This window comes from Phaenicophaeus curvirostris, chromosome 13 (assembly GCF_032191515.1).
Source record: "Phaenicophaeus curvirostris isolate KB17595 chromosome 13, BPBGC_Pcur_1.0, whole genome shotgun sequence".
Lineage (NCBI taxonomy): Eukaryota > Metazoa > Chordata > Aves > Cuculiformes > Cuculidae > Phaenicophaeus > Phaenicophaeus curvirostris.
The window spans coordinates 1383501-1396303 of NC_091404.1; the positions used below are offsets into that span (position 1 = coordinate 1383501).

Sequence of the window (12803 nt, forward strand, 5' to 3'; positions counted from 1 at the left end):
ATCTGACGTGGAGGTGGTATCCGAGGCACCCTGGAAAGCAAAGTCCAGCCCAAATGTGGGAAGAAATATGCATGGTCCCTGATATGTTAAATATAAAAATGACTGTAAATTACGTCAAAACCAAAAGAAGGACCATAGGCATCCACTTACCGAGATGAAAGCCTGAGTGTGAGGGCATGTCCTCTTTCTGAGAGAAGGAGGGACCCTTCTGGGCAGTCCTTGGGGCTGGCAGGCAATCGAGGAATGAGGGGACCTGCACTCTGAGTTGTCAGGGGACCTGAGGATGAGAAGGCCAAAACTGTTGCTGGTAGCCTCTCATTTAAAGTTCTCGCTTTGGACAAGTGTTGGAAGTGTGGACAGGGTTTGAGAAGAGGTTTCTTTTTGAAGAACTAGTGGCCGTGACATCTTTGCCACTCTGGTAGAACCTCCTATAACAGCTTGAGAGATAAATGCCTCTGATATATTGGAAAAGCTGATGAGTGAGGAAGAGAAGGAATCCAGACTTCAAATCTGCTTGGAGGTTTCTGAAGGAGTCAGCAAGTGTGAGGAGCAGGAAGCTGTCTCATCTGTCTTGGGTTTCCAAAAGGCTTTTGAGTGAGTCCTTTATGAGTGATCAGAGCAGCTGGACTGATGGGCTGATAAAAGAAAAATGCTTGTCAAGGTCTGATAAAGGTCATGATTTGAAGCATTTAGGGTTGTCACTGGGAGAACGGGTGGTGTTGAGCTGCAGAGGGGCCTGGTGAGATAGAAATATGAAGTGGATGCAGAGCAGAACTGCCCTGCCATGGTGAGCTACAGACGGGACGGGGCAGGGATGTGCTCACAGGGAGCTCCAGTTTGTTGTGCTTTCTCCCCAGCTGCCCTGCTGCTTCTCCTCTCTCTGTCCAACCTCCCCTCCACCTTGATCTCATGCCCTGGGGTTTGAACCCTCTCCCCTGTCCAGGCTGTAGCTCCCAAGATGTTTCCCTGGGCAAACAAAAGAGGAGGCGACGTTAAGGCCACTGGAGCCCTTCTTGTGGCCAGCTGTGGCACCGAGCTGGGTGTTCTGAAGGGACTTCCCAGCTCCATCCATAGTGGCCGCAGATTGTATGTCTGTCATATCTCTTCTCCCTGCCCCTCGGCCGCATCCTGCCCCATGCTCAGCCTCTCCCCATCCACCCGCGCTCCTCAGGTTACTGTTTGACAGAGGAAGGCTTGAACCTGCCCTGTTTCCTGGCAGCTGGGATTCTTCTGGCTCACAAGGCAGGAGAGGCAGCTTATGGCCCTTTATTTAAAGGGATGGGGCAATCGCGAGCTCAGTCTGCAAGGATTACCCAGCCCTGGGGAAGGTAAAGATGTGACAGTGGATTCCTTGGATCCATAAGGATATGTTTCCATGTGTTTCCATGAATTTCTTAGTTACAAGTTGCTATTGGCAAGGTAAACACCATTGTGATCAGCAAAGCAAGTGGGTGTGTATGGACTTCAGGGGGGTTCAGTATTAGATATCTAGATTTCATTCCAAGTATTAGGGTACAGCTCATGAAGCTCCTCCCAGGAATGAGGTCAGTCGATGACGGATGAAGTCTCTCTGGAGATGATCCACGTCACGGAGCCTGGAATCAGGTGCATTCACACAGACAAGTTGGGGCGGGGGGAGCTCTGGAAGAGAGAGGGGCTCGTTTGGGGCAGGTAGCCTGTGACTTTAATGTGAGCCCGTAAGCGGGCAGAGGACACCAGCTCCTAGGGCAGCTCTTGCTGCCTCCTGCTTGATCAGGAGGCCCCTTTGGAGGTCACGGCTGTTTCTTTGCCCTGCAAATTAGGGCAGTTTCTTTGTTTTGGGCTCATTGAGGACGCCCTGGGCTCCCAGCTCCACCTGCCAAGTGTGCGCTGGCTTTCTGGGCCGGCAGATTTTTTCTCCATCTCTGTTTTAGCAAACCTCTCTTGTCAGTACTTTTCCCCATTATAGCCAGGTTGCCTTTCTGGCTGTTGGTCTAACAAGGGATCTGTGTTGTTCCTTTTGTCCCTGCATGAAGAGGCTGCCCTGGGTCGGGCAGTGACCCCGTAGGACCCCGACGAGCTGTGCCACCCGTGGGCGCTGGGCACTGGGAGCCTTTTTGCTGGTTCTGCTCGGGTCCTGGGTGCTCAGCTGGAGGATGTCCTGGTGATTCTATGATTCTATGTGTTTGATAGGAATGGTTGGACTCGATGATCTGGTGGGTCTTTCCCAACCTGTTGATTCTATGTCCACTGTGCCCTGTGCCACCATGGCAGCTTCCTGCCCAGGCGCTCGCTGCTCCAGGGTTGTCTGGAAACGTGGCTGGAGGGGAGGGACCTCCGTGGGCACAGCGGGTGCTGCGAGTGCACCGGTCCCTTCCGGCAGGCAGCTGCTCAGCACAGCTCTGCTGCCCAGCCCGAGCGACGCCGCTGCACCCGGGGCTCTTGCCGCGTCCCACGGAGAGTGAGGGGCTGCCCTCGCCGCCCTCCTGCCCAGCTGGATGTGCTGAGAAGCCCCAGGTGAGGGATGCCCTAGGATCATGTCGGGGACACACCATCCTTGGTCTGTCCTCCCCCAGGGGATGGACGTGGCCAGCTCAGCCCTGGGAGTCATCCTTGCTGTGCTGGCCTCGCTCATCATCACCGCCAATGCACTGGTGGCCATCGCTCTCTTTCGCCTCATCCAGAAGAGCGGCTCCAAGGGGCTCTATTTTGTCCTTAACCTCGCCGTTGCGGATGCCATGGTTGGGTTCACGGTCATAGGTCTGGTCATGGATGAGTTTTCACAGCCCTTTCATCCTCCCCAGATCTTCTGTGTCCTGAGAATGGCTTTTGTGACCTCCTCTTCTGCTGCCTCTATCCTATCCCTGATCCTGATTGCGTGCGACAGGCACCTGGCGCTCAGGAAGCCTTTCCACTATTTCCAGATAGTCACAGGCCTGCGGGTCAGGGTGCGCTTGCTGGGGCTCTGGCTGGTTGCTGCCTTCATCGGCTTCCTCCCAGTCTTCACCCCGGCCTTTCAGAAGATCTCCACCCATGAGAAATGCTCCTTCTTTGGAGTCTTCCAGCCTGCCTACATGCTCGCCGTCTTCTGCTTCGGCTTCTTCCCGGCGCTCTTCCTCTTCATTTACCTCTACTGCGACATGCTGAAAATCGCCTCCACACACGTGCAGCAGATCCGGGAAGTGGAGCACGTGGCGCTGGCGGGTCGCTGTCCCCCGTCCCGCACCACCAGCGACATGAAGGCCATGCGCACCGTTGCTGCGCTCATCGGGTGCTTCACGCTGTCCTGGCTGCCGTTCTTCATCGCCAGCATCGTGCAGACTGTCTGTCTCGAGTGCTTGCCCTACAAAGTCATCGAGAGCTACCTCTGGCTGCTGGGACTGGGCAACTCCCTCCTGAACCCCCTGCTCTACTCCTACTGGCAGAAGGATGTGCGGCTGCAGCTCTCCCAGCTGGTTCTAGGTGTGAAGAGGAGGGTCCTCCTCCATCTGGGGAAGGGCCGTTGTTTCCCCGGTGGAGGCAGCAAGCCTCTCCCCACCATCTCCTGCCCGCGGCTCCAGGACTGACCCGGTAAGGAGTGCCTGTCACCACCTTTCCAGCTCATCTCCTGCATCGTGACCATGAACTGGTGGCTGGCCAGCTGTGGAGGAGATGACAGATGGGGTGGCACCCACCTGGATGCTAATTCCCAGACATCCACATGGCCAAATTCCAGCCTGCCCACAGCCCCACGGAGACACAGTACGGCCTGTTTTGCACCAGCCCCAGGCTCCTCGAATCGTGGGTGCGTGGCACAGTTTAGGTTTTGCCTGGGGAGCCTTAGCAAGGGCAGCCTTGTGTCTCCTGGCCCTCAGCACTCGTTCTGCAGGCTCAGATGCTTCGTGTATCGCTGCCTGGACCTGGGACCCACCTGTCCTCCCCTCCGCCTGCCCTGACTCTCTGAGCAATGAGCTCCAGGTTGTGCTCGGCAGGTGCTTCACGCTGCCCTGGTTGCCATTCTTCATCACCACCATCGTGCCAACTGTCTTGGGTGCTTCACGCTGTCCTGGTTGCCACCATCATGCAAACTGTCTCGAGTTCTTCCCCGCTGAAGTCATCCAGAGTTACCTCTGGCTGCTGGAACTGCGCAGCTCCCTGCTGACCCCCTGCTCTGCTCCAGGGCTGCTTGCACAGCCAGACTCTGTTTTCTTTGGCTCTTGGAGGTGTCCTAAATCTGTCCTGGACCACAGGCACTCCCAGTCGCTGCTTTTCCTAAACTGAACTCATGATCCTACAGCTGTAGCCTGGGCTGAGAGGTCGCAGGGTCATCCTGCTCTGAGGCAGAGGTGAGGTGTACGGGTCTGGGCTCTCTGCTGTGGGTGGCGGACACAGAGAGGGCTCCCGTTTTTCCTTGGCAAGACACATCTGGAACGGCTGCCCAGGGAGGTGGTTGAGTCTCCGTCCCTGGAGGTGTTTAAAAGACGAGGAGATGGAGTGCTTAGGGATGCGATTTAGTAGTGGACAGGTACAGTTGGACATGATGATCTCAAAGGTCTTTTCCAGCCTAGGGATTCTATGATTCTATCTGCACCAGAGCCGCACGGTGAGTGCGGGGCAGCCCCAGGTGCTGCTCACCTGGGTGAGGTGCAGAGCAGCACAGGCTGTTCCGTTGCTGTTTGGCTTGGGCTGTAAAGCAAGTTAATGTGTAACTGGCTGAACACTAAGCTGTGGCAAAGGAGCAGGAGGAACGTCTGTCAGGGACATCCCTGTGCAGATGGGCTGCTTGGTCCCACTGAGGCTGTAGGGCTGGATTTGGGACTGCAAGGGTCCCTGTGCACTGGCGCATCTCATGGGATGAGCACATGGCACTTCTGCAGTGGCCAGACTGCTGGAGGCTATGATGCTATTCAATGGCTTCTCCTAAAATCTTGCCTATTTGATCCACGTGGCAAAACCCTTAAAAGAGGTTTCTTAGCTAAGAACATACCCTGAGCTGAAAATGAAGTTGCTATGCATGAAATTGCAGTTATTTCCACCTCTGTCATTCCCCCTGCTGGGAGACATGAATGCTCAAGGCCGTATCCAACATGTGTCCAGAATGTGCCTTGGTCCTGGGTGCGTGGGGTGACATGAGCTCCTTGCTGGGCTCTGGACTATGCTCATCTTCAAGCTGGGAAGGGATGTCTGGGGTGACATGAGCTCCTTGCCGGGCTCTACAGTCATTGTCATGCTGGGGCGGGATGCGTGGGGTGACATGAGCTCCTTGCTGGGCTCTAGACTGCGCTCATCATCAAGCTGGAAAGGGATGCGTGGGGTGACACGAGCTCCTTGCTGGGCTCTGGACTACGCTCATTGTCACACTGGGAAGGGATGCATGGGGCTACATGAGCTCAAGCCCGCTGCTTTCTGCCAAGTTCTTTTATTAATTGTTTGATGTTTTTACACTTTATCTTGGGTTGAGTCACTGCGCCTGGTGCTGGCCAAGCAGTTTATGGCCACAGAGGCTGCAGTGCCAAGCCCCAGCCCTGTCTCTTACCCCATGCCACAACCTGCATCATCACTTCTCAAGGATGCCGCTATCACCCCAAGCTGGAGTTTCTCCTGTATTACATCATCATGTCAGCATCATAAATATTTTACATGGAATAACTGCTTGTTACTGCTGTTTGTGTAAAGCTCTGGTTGTGCTATGCCAAGGGAACCAGGAGGTGGGGGAGATAGTGCAGCTGGAAGCAGAGCACCTCCCTACAGCAGAGGATCCTTTGTGAAGCATCCACACGCTGGCACTGAGCTGCCTCCCCTTGCTCTGAGCCTTGGGCTGGAGGGGAGTTTGCAGGCTGGAGAACCTGGAACCTCGTTCCTGGAAGGCACGTCCAGATCCTGCCAGAGTGGCATGGACTGGTGGTTGTTCTGCATGTGAGACCACATCTGCTTTCATCCCGTGTTCCAGAGCACATTTGTCCCCCTGCTCCAGCCTCACGGTGACTCTGTGGGGGCTGAGCATCGCCCCAGCACTTGGGGGAGGCTGCAGGAGTGAGGCTGGGCAGGGGTGGGTACATCCCAAGCCATGGTGAGGTGGGATGGAGCGTTGTGATCAGCAGCACAGAGCCCAGTTGGAAGCCTAGTGGTGTTCCCCAGGGGTCAGTACTGGGCTCAGCCTTGTTCAGCATCTTCACCCACAACATGGCTGAGGAGACGGAGTGCATCCAAAGCACATTTGCTGATGACACAAAACCCAAGACCTGGACAGGCTGGAGAGTTTCCCAGGGAGGAACCTCATGGTGTCCAACCAAAGGAAGAGAAGAGTCCTGCACCTGGGGAGGAACAACCCCTGCAGCAGTGCAGGAGAAGATTGCAGCCAGAAGGATGAGGGGGCTCTCCTCTCGCTCTGCTCTGCCCCAGGGAGGCCCCATCTGGACTCCTGTGTCCACTTCTGGGCTCCCCAGCTCAGGAAAGACAAGGAACGACTGGAGAGAGCCCTTCGGAGGGCATGGAGATGATGAAGGGACAGGATCATCTCTCTTGGGAGGAAAGGCTGAGAGCCCTCGGTCTGTTCTACCTCAAGAGCAATAACTGGTGAGACTGCATCTCAAATCCTGTGTTCAGTTCTGGGCCCCTCACCACAAGAAGGATGTTGAGGCTCTGGAACGAGTCCAGAGAAGAGCAATCATAGAATCATAGTCCAGTGCTGGAGAACAGGCCTTATGAGGAGTGGCTGAGAGAGCTGGGGGTGTTTAGCCTGGAGAAGAGGAGGCTGAGGGGAGACCTCATTGCTCTCTCCAACTCCCTGAAAGGAGGTTGTAGAGAGGAGGGAGCTGGGCTCTTCTCCCAAGTGACAGGGGACAGGACGAGAGGGAATGGCCTCAAGCTCCGCCAGGGGAGGTTAAGGATGGACATTAGGAAAAATATTTTTCACGGAAAGGGTCATTGGGCACTGGCAGAGGCTGCCCAGGGAGGGGGTTGAGTCCCCTTCCCTGGAGGGGTTTAAGGGGACGGGTGGATGAGGTGCTGAGGGCCATGGTTTAGTGACTGATGGGGATGGTTGGACTCGATGATCTGGTGGGTCCTTTCCAGGCTGGTGATTCTGTGATTCCCCTCAGCCTCCTCTTCTCCAGGCTAAACACCCCCAGCTCTCTCAGCCGCTCCTCCTAAGGCCTGTTCTCCAGCCCCTTCCCCAGCTTCCTCGCTTTCCTCTGGACTCGCTCCAGAGCCCCCACACCCTCCTTGCAGCGAACAGTCCGCGGTCGGCGGGGCCGAGGGGCCAAAGAGACGAAGGACGAGAGACCCCTCCCCGCCCCCCCCGACCCCCGGCTCCCCCCGCCGTTCCCGGCGTGCCCCGCGGCGGAGTCCGCCCCGCTCCCGGCGTGCCCCGCGCGCGCTGCCGCCAATGGGCGGGCGGGGCGGCTGCCGGCGGGCGGTGAGTGCGGGGCTCCCGCCGCCCCGGAGCGGCCCGTGACGGGATGGGGGGGAGGGTTGAGGGGCGAAGCCTCCCTCGTTGGGGCCCGAGCGGGTGCGGGGGCGCATCCAGAGCGCGGGGCCGGGGCTGCGGGGCCCGGGGAGCGGGGCTGCCGCCGCCCCCGAGCGGCCCTGGGCGGTGGGGGGGGGGCGGCGCCGCCCCCGGCGGGGCCGGAGTCGGGGGGGGGTTGTGGAATAACGATTTTACAACCTGTAAGATTGTAAAGCAGGGTGGGTTTGTTTGGTGTTGGGGTGGCACGGGGGATCTTTCCACCAAAAATGTGTGTGCCTTCCGTGGCAGCGTGTCTCGACTCGATACGGTAAAGTGTTATATATTCATGATAATTTAAAAAATTGTCTATATCTGTTTATAATCCTTTCTTGCTTTTTATTAGAATGAGTTTCGAGAGGCTTTTTTTATATTGGTGCAGTGTTTCCTGGTGGTTGTGGGCTGGGGTCTCAGGGATAAAGAAAGGTGCCTTTTTCATTGTGAACTTTAGTAACTTCGTTTCTTGCACGTGTTCCCTGGGTTCTTGGCATTCCTTCTAACCTTAGAATCGTAGAATCACCAGGTTGGAAAAGACCCACCGGATCATCGAGTCCAACCATCCCCATCAATCACTAAACCATGTCCCTCAGCACCTCGTCCACCCGTCCCTTAAACCCCTCCAGGGAAGGTGTCTCAACCCCCTTCCTGGGCAGCCTGTTCAGTGCCCAATGACCCTTTCTGTGAAATATTTTTTCCTAATGTTCAGCCTGAACCTCCCCTGGTGGAGCTTGAGGCCATTCCCTCTTGTCCTGTCTTTAAGGCCATTCTCAACCACTTCTAGTTGCTTCAGGTAACAAGTTTTGCTTCTTATCAGGGGCTGGAGCTGTGTTATCCAGACCTTCTCTGCTAACAGGCGCAGAGCTTTTCCTCAAGCTAATTGCTAAGAAAAGTTAAATAATTGTCATTTCATTCAACCTTAAATGTTAAAACTTAGATATCATCAGTTGTTAGTCCCCCTAGCCCCATATCAGGGCCGCGGCTGGGCTGCAAGTCAGTTCTCTTGGGGCTCTGTGCCCTCCTTACTGGCACTTGTGGGGCCCTGGAATGCTCCCACCAGGGGGCTGAAACCCTCCCGCAGCTCCAGAAAGTCCTTTGGCCGTGATTGACATCAGCGTGCGCACACGTCTTTTATGTGGTTCCTTAAATGTTACGCTAAAGCTTGGTTATGTGTTTCTTAAAGGCTTAGTCATCCTGTAACAATAGGGCAAGGGGTGGTGGCTTTAAACTAAAAGAAGTCTAGACTGGATTTTGGGAAGAAATGTTTTACACTGAGGGTGGGGAGGCCCTGGCCCAGGTTGCCCAGAGCAGTGGTGGCTGCCCCATCCCTGGAGGGGTTCAAGGCCAGGTTGGATGGGGCTTTATCACCCTGATCTAGTGGGAAGTGTCCCTGCCCATGCTAGCGTGTGGAACTGTTTGGGCTTTGAGTTCCCTTCCAACCCAAACCATTTTATGTTTTTGCTTGTGTTTTGGTTGCGTGTGCAAGGTCCAGCCTGTATTTGGGTTGTGCTGTGTGGAAACACTCTTGTTCTTTGATGCCATCTTTGTTACGCAAAGCTGTTTGTCCTTGGATAGATTACTTGTTAGTCCACACAATTTTTATCTTCCCTGTTCTTCACTGCGATACCTGGATGCTGTATTTTTCTGGTCGGCAGAACATTGCAGTAGAACCAGGAGACGATGGGTAAAACACTTGGGCAACCTGGGTGGAAGTGTATCCAACAAAGTCACATTCCTTCTTCCTCCAGCCTTCCACCTCTTTTCTGTTCAGGAAGCTGGCTGGTTGATTTTTCTGTTTCTCAGTGTTTTGTTGGAGGGATTTCTTAACATCTAATTAAAAAGGCCCCTGCGTGAAGTTGTTGAAAGCTCTGTCTGAGCCCCTGCAAGGTCAGGTTTCTTAGTTTAAGGTCATGTTTTTGGTACAGGTCACTTGAGCTCGTGGAAGGGGGAAGTTCAGTCTCCAAGTAATTTCAAAGACAAGGTGTTGCTAGAGAGGCATCCTGTGCACCTTCCAAAGAGGGTGTGAGATTTCTCCCCTAATCCCCAACTTTTCTGCTGACATTCACCCAGTGCCAATGTGTCCATCCCAAAGTGGTGCTGTCCTGCTCCTCTGACTGAGGCGAAGCGGTTCAGGCCCTCGCGCTGGTGCATCCTCTCTGCGAGGCTCCTGTCTGGTGGGCATCGCTTACCCTTTGGTCTAGGATTTTTCTGAAAATCCCGATTGCTGGCTCTGCTGGAGTTTTCTTTGAGACTTCCTTCTTTTTCTCTTTTTTTTCCTTTCCTATTTATCTTCCCCAGTAGGTCTGTGCAGTTATCCTGTGTCCCTTTGCCTGGCAGATTTCTTCCACTGCCTCTTTTCTCTGGTGACCAAGGACAAGACCCAAGGGAATGGCAGGAAGATGTGCCAGGGGAGGGTTACGTTGGACACGAGGTTCTTCCCCCAGAGGGTGGTGGAGCCCTGGAACAGCTCCCAGGGAAGCAGTCACGGCACTGAGCCTGACAGTAGTCCAGCAGCATTTGGCCAAGGCCCTCAGCCCCACGGTGTGAATGTTGGGGTGTCCTGTGCAGGGACAGGGGTTGGACTCGATGGTCCTTGTGGGTCCCTTCCAGCTCAGGACACTCTGTGATTCTAGGGCTGCTGAAGACCGTCCATAGGGAGGGTGGAGGGTCTGGATGTGCACATGGAAGGGCCTGTGCCTGGGTTGTCATGTGCACGCTGGCAAAGAAGTGTTGTCTCCTTTGTTTCGGGTTGTGACAGTAAGCAAGCAGCACGGCTCATCCAGGGCTGGATCAGGGCTCTGCGTTTGCGGTGTTGTGGATATATCTTTGTGAAAAGATGCATTTGCTTGTGAACGCTGCAGGCAGCTCTGAATGCTGTGGTTTCAGAGTCAAAGAAAGGGGCTCTGTCTCTCTTTTTGTTACTTTGCCCTCCTAGAATAATGAGCTTGTCTGGAGTTAATATTTCTTTTGAGAACAAGCTTCCAGAATCAAGGAAAGTTAGCGCTTAGCCTCTTGCCATCAAGGATTACCAGAACTTAATCTTTCTGTGCAAAGGCCACTAATCTCAGGCATGCAAACAGGGTTTATTTAACTGCACGCCAGTGCTTAGAAGTATTGCCATGTGAATCCCTGGGGAATTCAGATGTACTGCCTGCTAATCGCTTCTCCACCTGCTCATCTGCCTCTGTCCCCCACATCCCAGAATCTGCCTCTTGCTGTCAGTCACCAGAGACTGATGGTGACACATGCCACCGCCCTGTGCCAGCTCCTGTCCCAACCTGTGCTCCTGATGCTGGGCTGTCCCCGCCTGCCTACGGGGCAGTGCAGTGGTAGTTTTATCGTCATTAGGACCCAGCTTTCCTTCTGTGCTCAGTGCTAGAGATTGGAGACTTGTGTGAAGCTGCCCTGAGCGTGGGAGCTTAACCCTGGACACTCTTTTAAACAATTAGCTGGGAGTGTTGGGAGAACTGGCTGAAATAGGGATGTACGATCAGCATCTTGCCATGTTTCTGGTGCAGTACGCAGGTAAAGTCTGTATTTCATGTGCCTTTCTTGTTAGTGGTGTCTTGTTAGCATGTAGAGTTACAGGGAGTTGGCAGCAGTTGCTGTCAGAAGCCTGCTGGTCTCATCAGGGTGCCGAGCCAGGTTCTGCTGGTTCTAAAGCTCCAACTGGGACACTTCAGCCAGGAGGGAATGCACGATCCCAACAGGAGTATTTGAACATTGGAAGTAGTCTCAGAAAGCAAACACTTGGTGCTGAAATATGTTTTCAGAGCCTTGGTATTTTCTTCCCTTTCCCTTTCCCTTTCCCTTTCCCTTTCCCTTTCCCTTTCCCTTTCCCTTTCCCTTTCCCTTTCCCTTTCCCTTTCCCTTTCCCTTTCCCTTTCCCTTTCCCTTTCCCTTTCCCTTTCCCTTTCCCTTTCCCTTTCCCTTTCCCTTTCCCTTTCCCTTTCCCTTTCCCTTTCCCTTTCCCTTTCCCTTTCCCTTTCCCTTTCCCTTTCCCTTTCCCTTTCCCTTTCCCTTTCCCTTTCCCCCAGTTGGTCTCTGCAGATGCTGTGTGCTTTGGTTTCTTCAGAGCTGCAAACAAGCTGTTTGTAATCAGAAGGCAGATCGTGTACTGGAATCTGGTGTGTTTCTAAATTGCATTTCTAAGCACGCAGAACCGCAAAGGGACCCCTCTTCAGGTTGAGCAATCCATATTTCCTATATTTGCCAATGCTGGCAAAAGGTAAATCCATATTTATAGCAAAGCTTGTGTCAGCCCATTTCTTAAGTTCCACTTGATGCTGGCTAAGAGAGAAGTCTGATGAGTGGGCACAATCTACGTGTGCTTTTTAAGTGTGCAATTAAAATGCTGCTAGGTGGATGTCAGGGTGCCTGTTAGCAGTCTTTTTTCCTTCGAGTTAGGGGCAGAGGGTTGCACGCCCACTCCTGTTCCCTAGGTGGGTGCCAGCAGGCGCGTTGGAGTGTGAGTGCTCGCTGTTGCAATGTGCCGATCCTCCGACTGCTGTGGGTGCCTCTGAAGCTGTGCTTGTGGGCAGAGCTCCCGCTATCATTTGTTTGACCGTGAATACACCCAGCGAGGGAGGTTTTGTGAAACCTGGGAGCGGGAGCCCTGTTGGAAGCTGTTTTCCCATGCAGCCGTAGGAGCCTTGCGCAGTAGGCTCCTTGGGGAGAGGTGGTGTTGGCATGCTCAGCTCTGGGTAAGAGGGATGATCTGTAAACACTGCTTTTTGGTTTGTGGTGTTGGCTGTTCCTGATGTCTCTCTTTCTGCTCGTCGTTAGGGCAAATGGCGAAGCTCGTTTAGTAGGAGATCGTGGCTGGAAAATGAAGTCCTACCCAGGATCTGGCATGGGACTTGCTGAGGGCAGACGCTTCCCTTGATTTATGCCTGGAACATTGAGATCTTTCCTCCCTCTACCCAGGCCCTTTCTGAGCATGTGCTGTGGAAGTTACAGCCGTATTTAGCATCAGCAGAGACCGGGTCGGTACCTGCCCAAAGGGGCAGGCAGGGCTGCACGCTGGTAATGTTATTGCCGACAGCCTGGAACCGCCGCCTGTCTTCTTGTAGGGATGAGGATCACCTACAGCGACCTGAGTCACAGGACTTGCTGACAGTCATTTGCTGCTCATCCTTAGGTGCCGTTCTGTTAGAGCGAGTCCAGAGGAGGTGATCTGAGGGCTGGAGCGCCTCCTGTATGACAACAGGCTGAGAGTTGGGGTTGTTCAGCTTGGAGAAGAGAAGGCTGCTGGGAGACCTCAGAGCAGCTTCCAGTCCTGAAAGGGGCTCCAGGAAAGCTGGGGAGGGGCTCTTGATCAGGGAGCGCAGGGAGAGGATGAGGG

The 12803-nt window shown here is 54.3% G+C and overlaps 2 protein-coding genes across 2 annotated transcripts in view; both read left to right on the forward strand.

The window, feature by feature from the left end:
• Positions 1–2514: 2514 nt before the first annotated feature.
• On the forward strand, positions 2515–3687 carry GPR119 (G protein-coupled receptor 119). Its single transcript, XM_069867963.1, has one exon. It carries the CDS (start codon positions 2517–2519, stop codon positions 3543–3545), a length of 1029 nt encoding a protein of 342 aa, XP_069724064.1. The 5' UTR covers positions 2515–2516; the 3' UTR covers positions 3546–3687.
• Positions 3688–10959: 7272 nt separating this feature from the next.
• ENOX2 (ecto-NOX disulfide-thiol exchanger 2) overlaps positions 10960–12803 on the forward strand; it is a 34279-nt gene continuing 32435 nt past the window's right edge. Inside the window, exon 1 of the mRNA XM_069867835.1 lies at positions 10960–10984. Within this exon, the coding sequence (XP_069723936.1) occupies positions 10963–10984 (22 nt within the window). The 5' untranslated portion in view covers positions 10960–10962. The remainder of the gene's footprint in view (positions 10985–12803) is intronic.

Excerpts from the sequence above, each read along its gene's own strand:
- GPR119 (XM_069867963.1), top strand. The coding sequence starts at position 2,517 with ATGTCGGGGACACACCATCCTTGGTCTGTCCTCCCCCAGGGGATGGAC.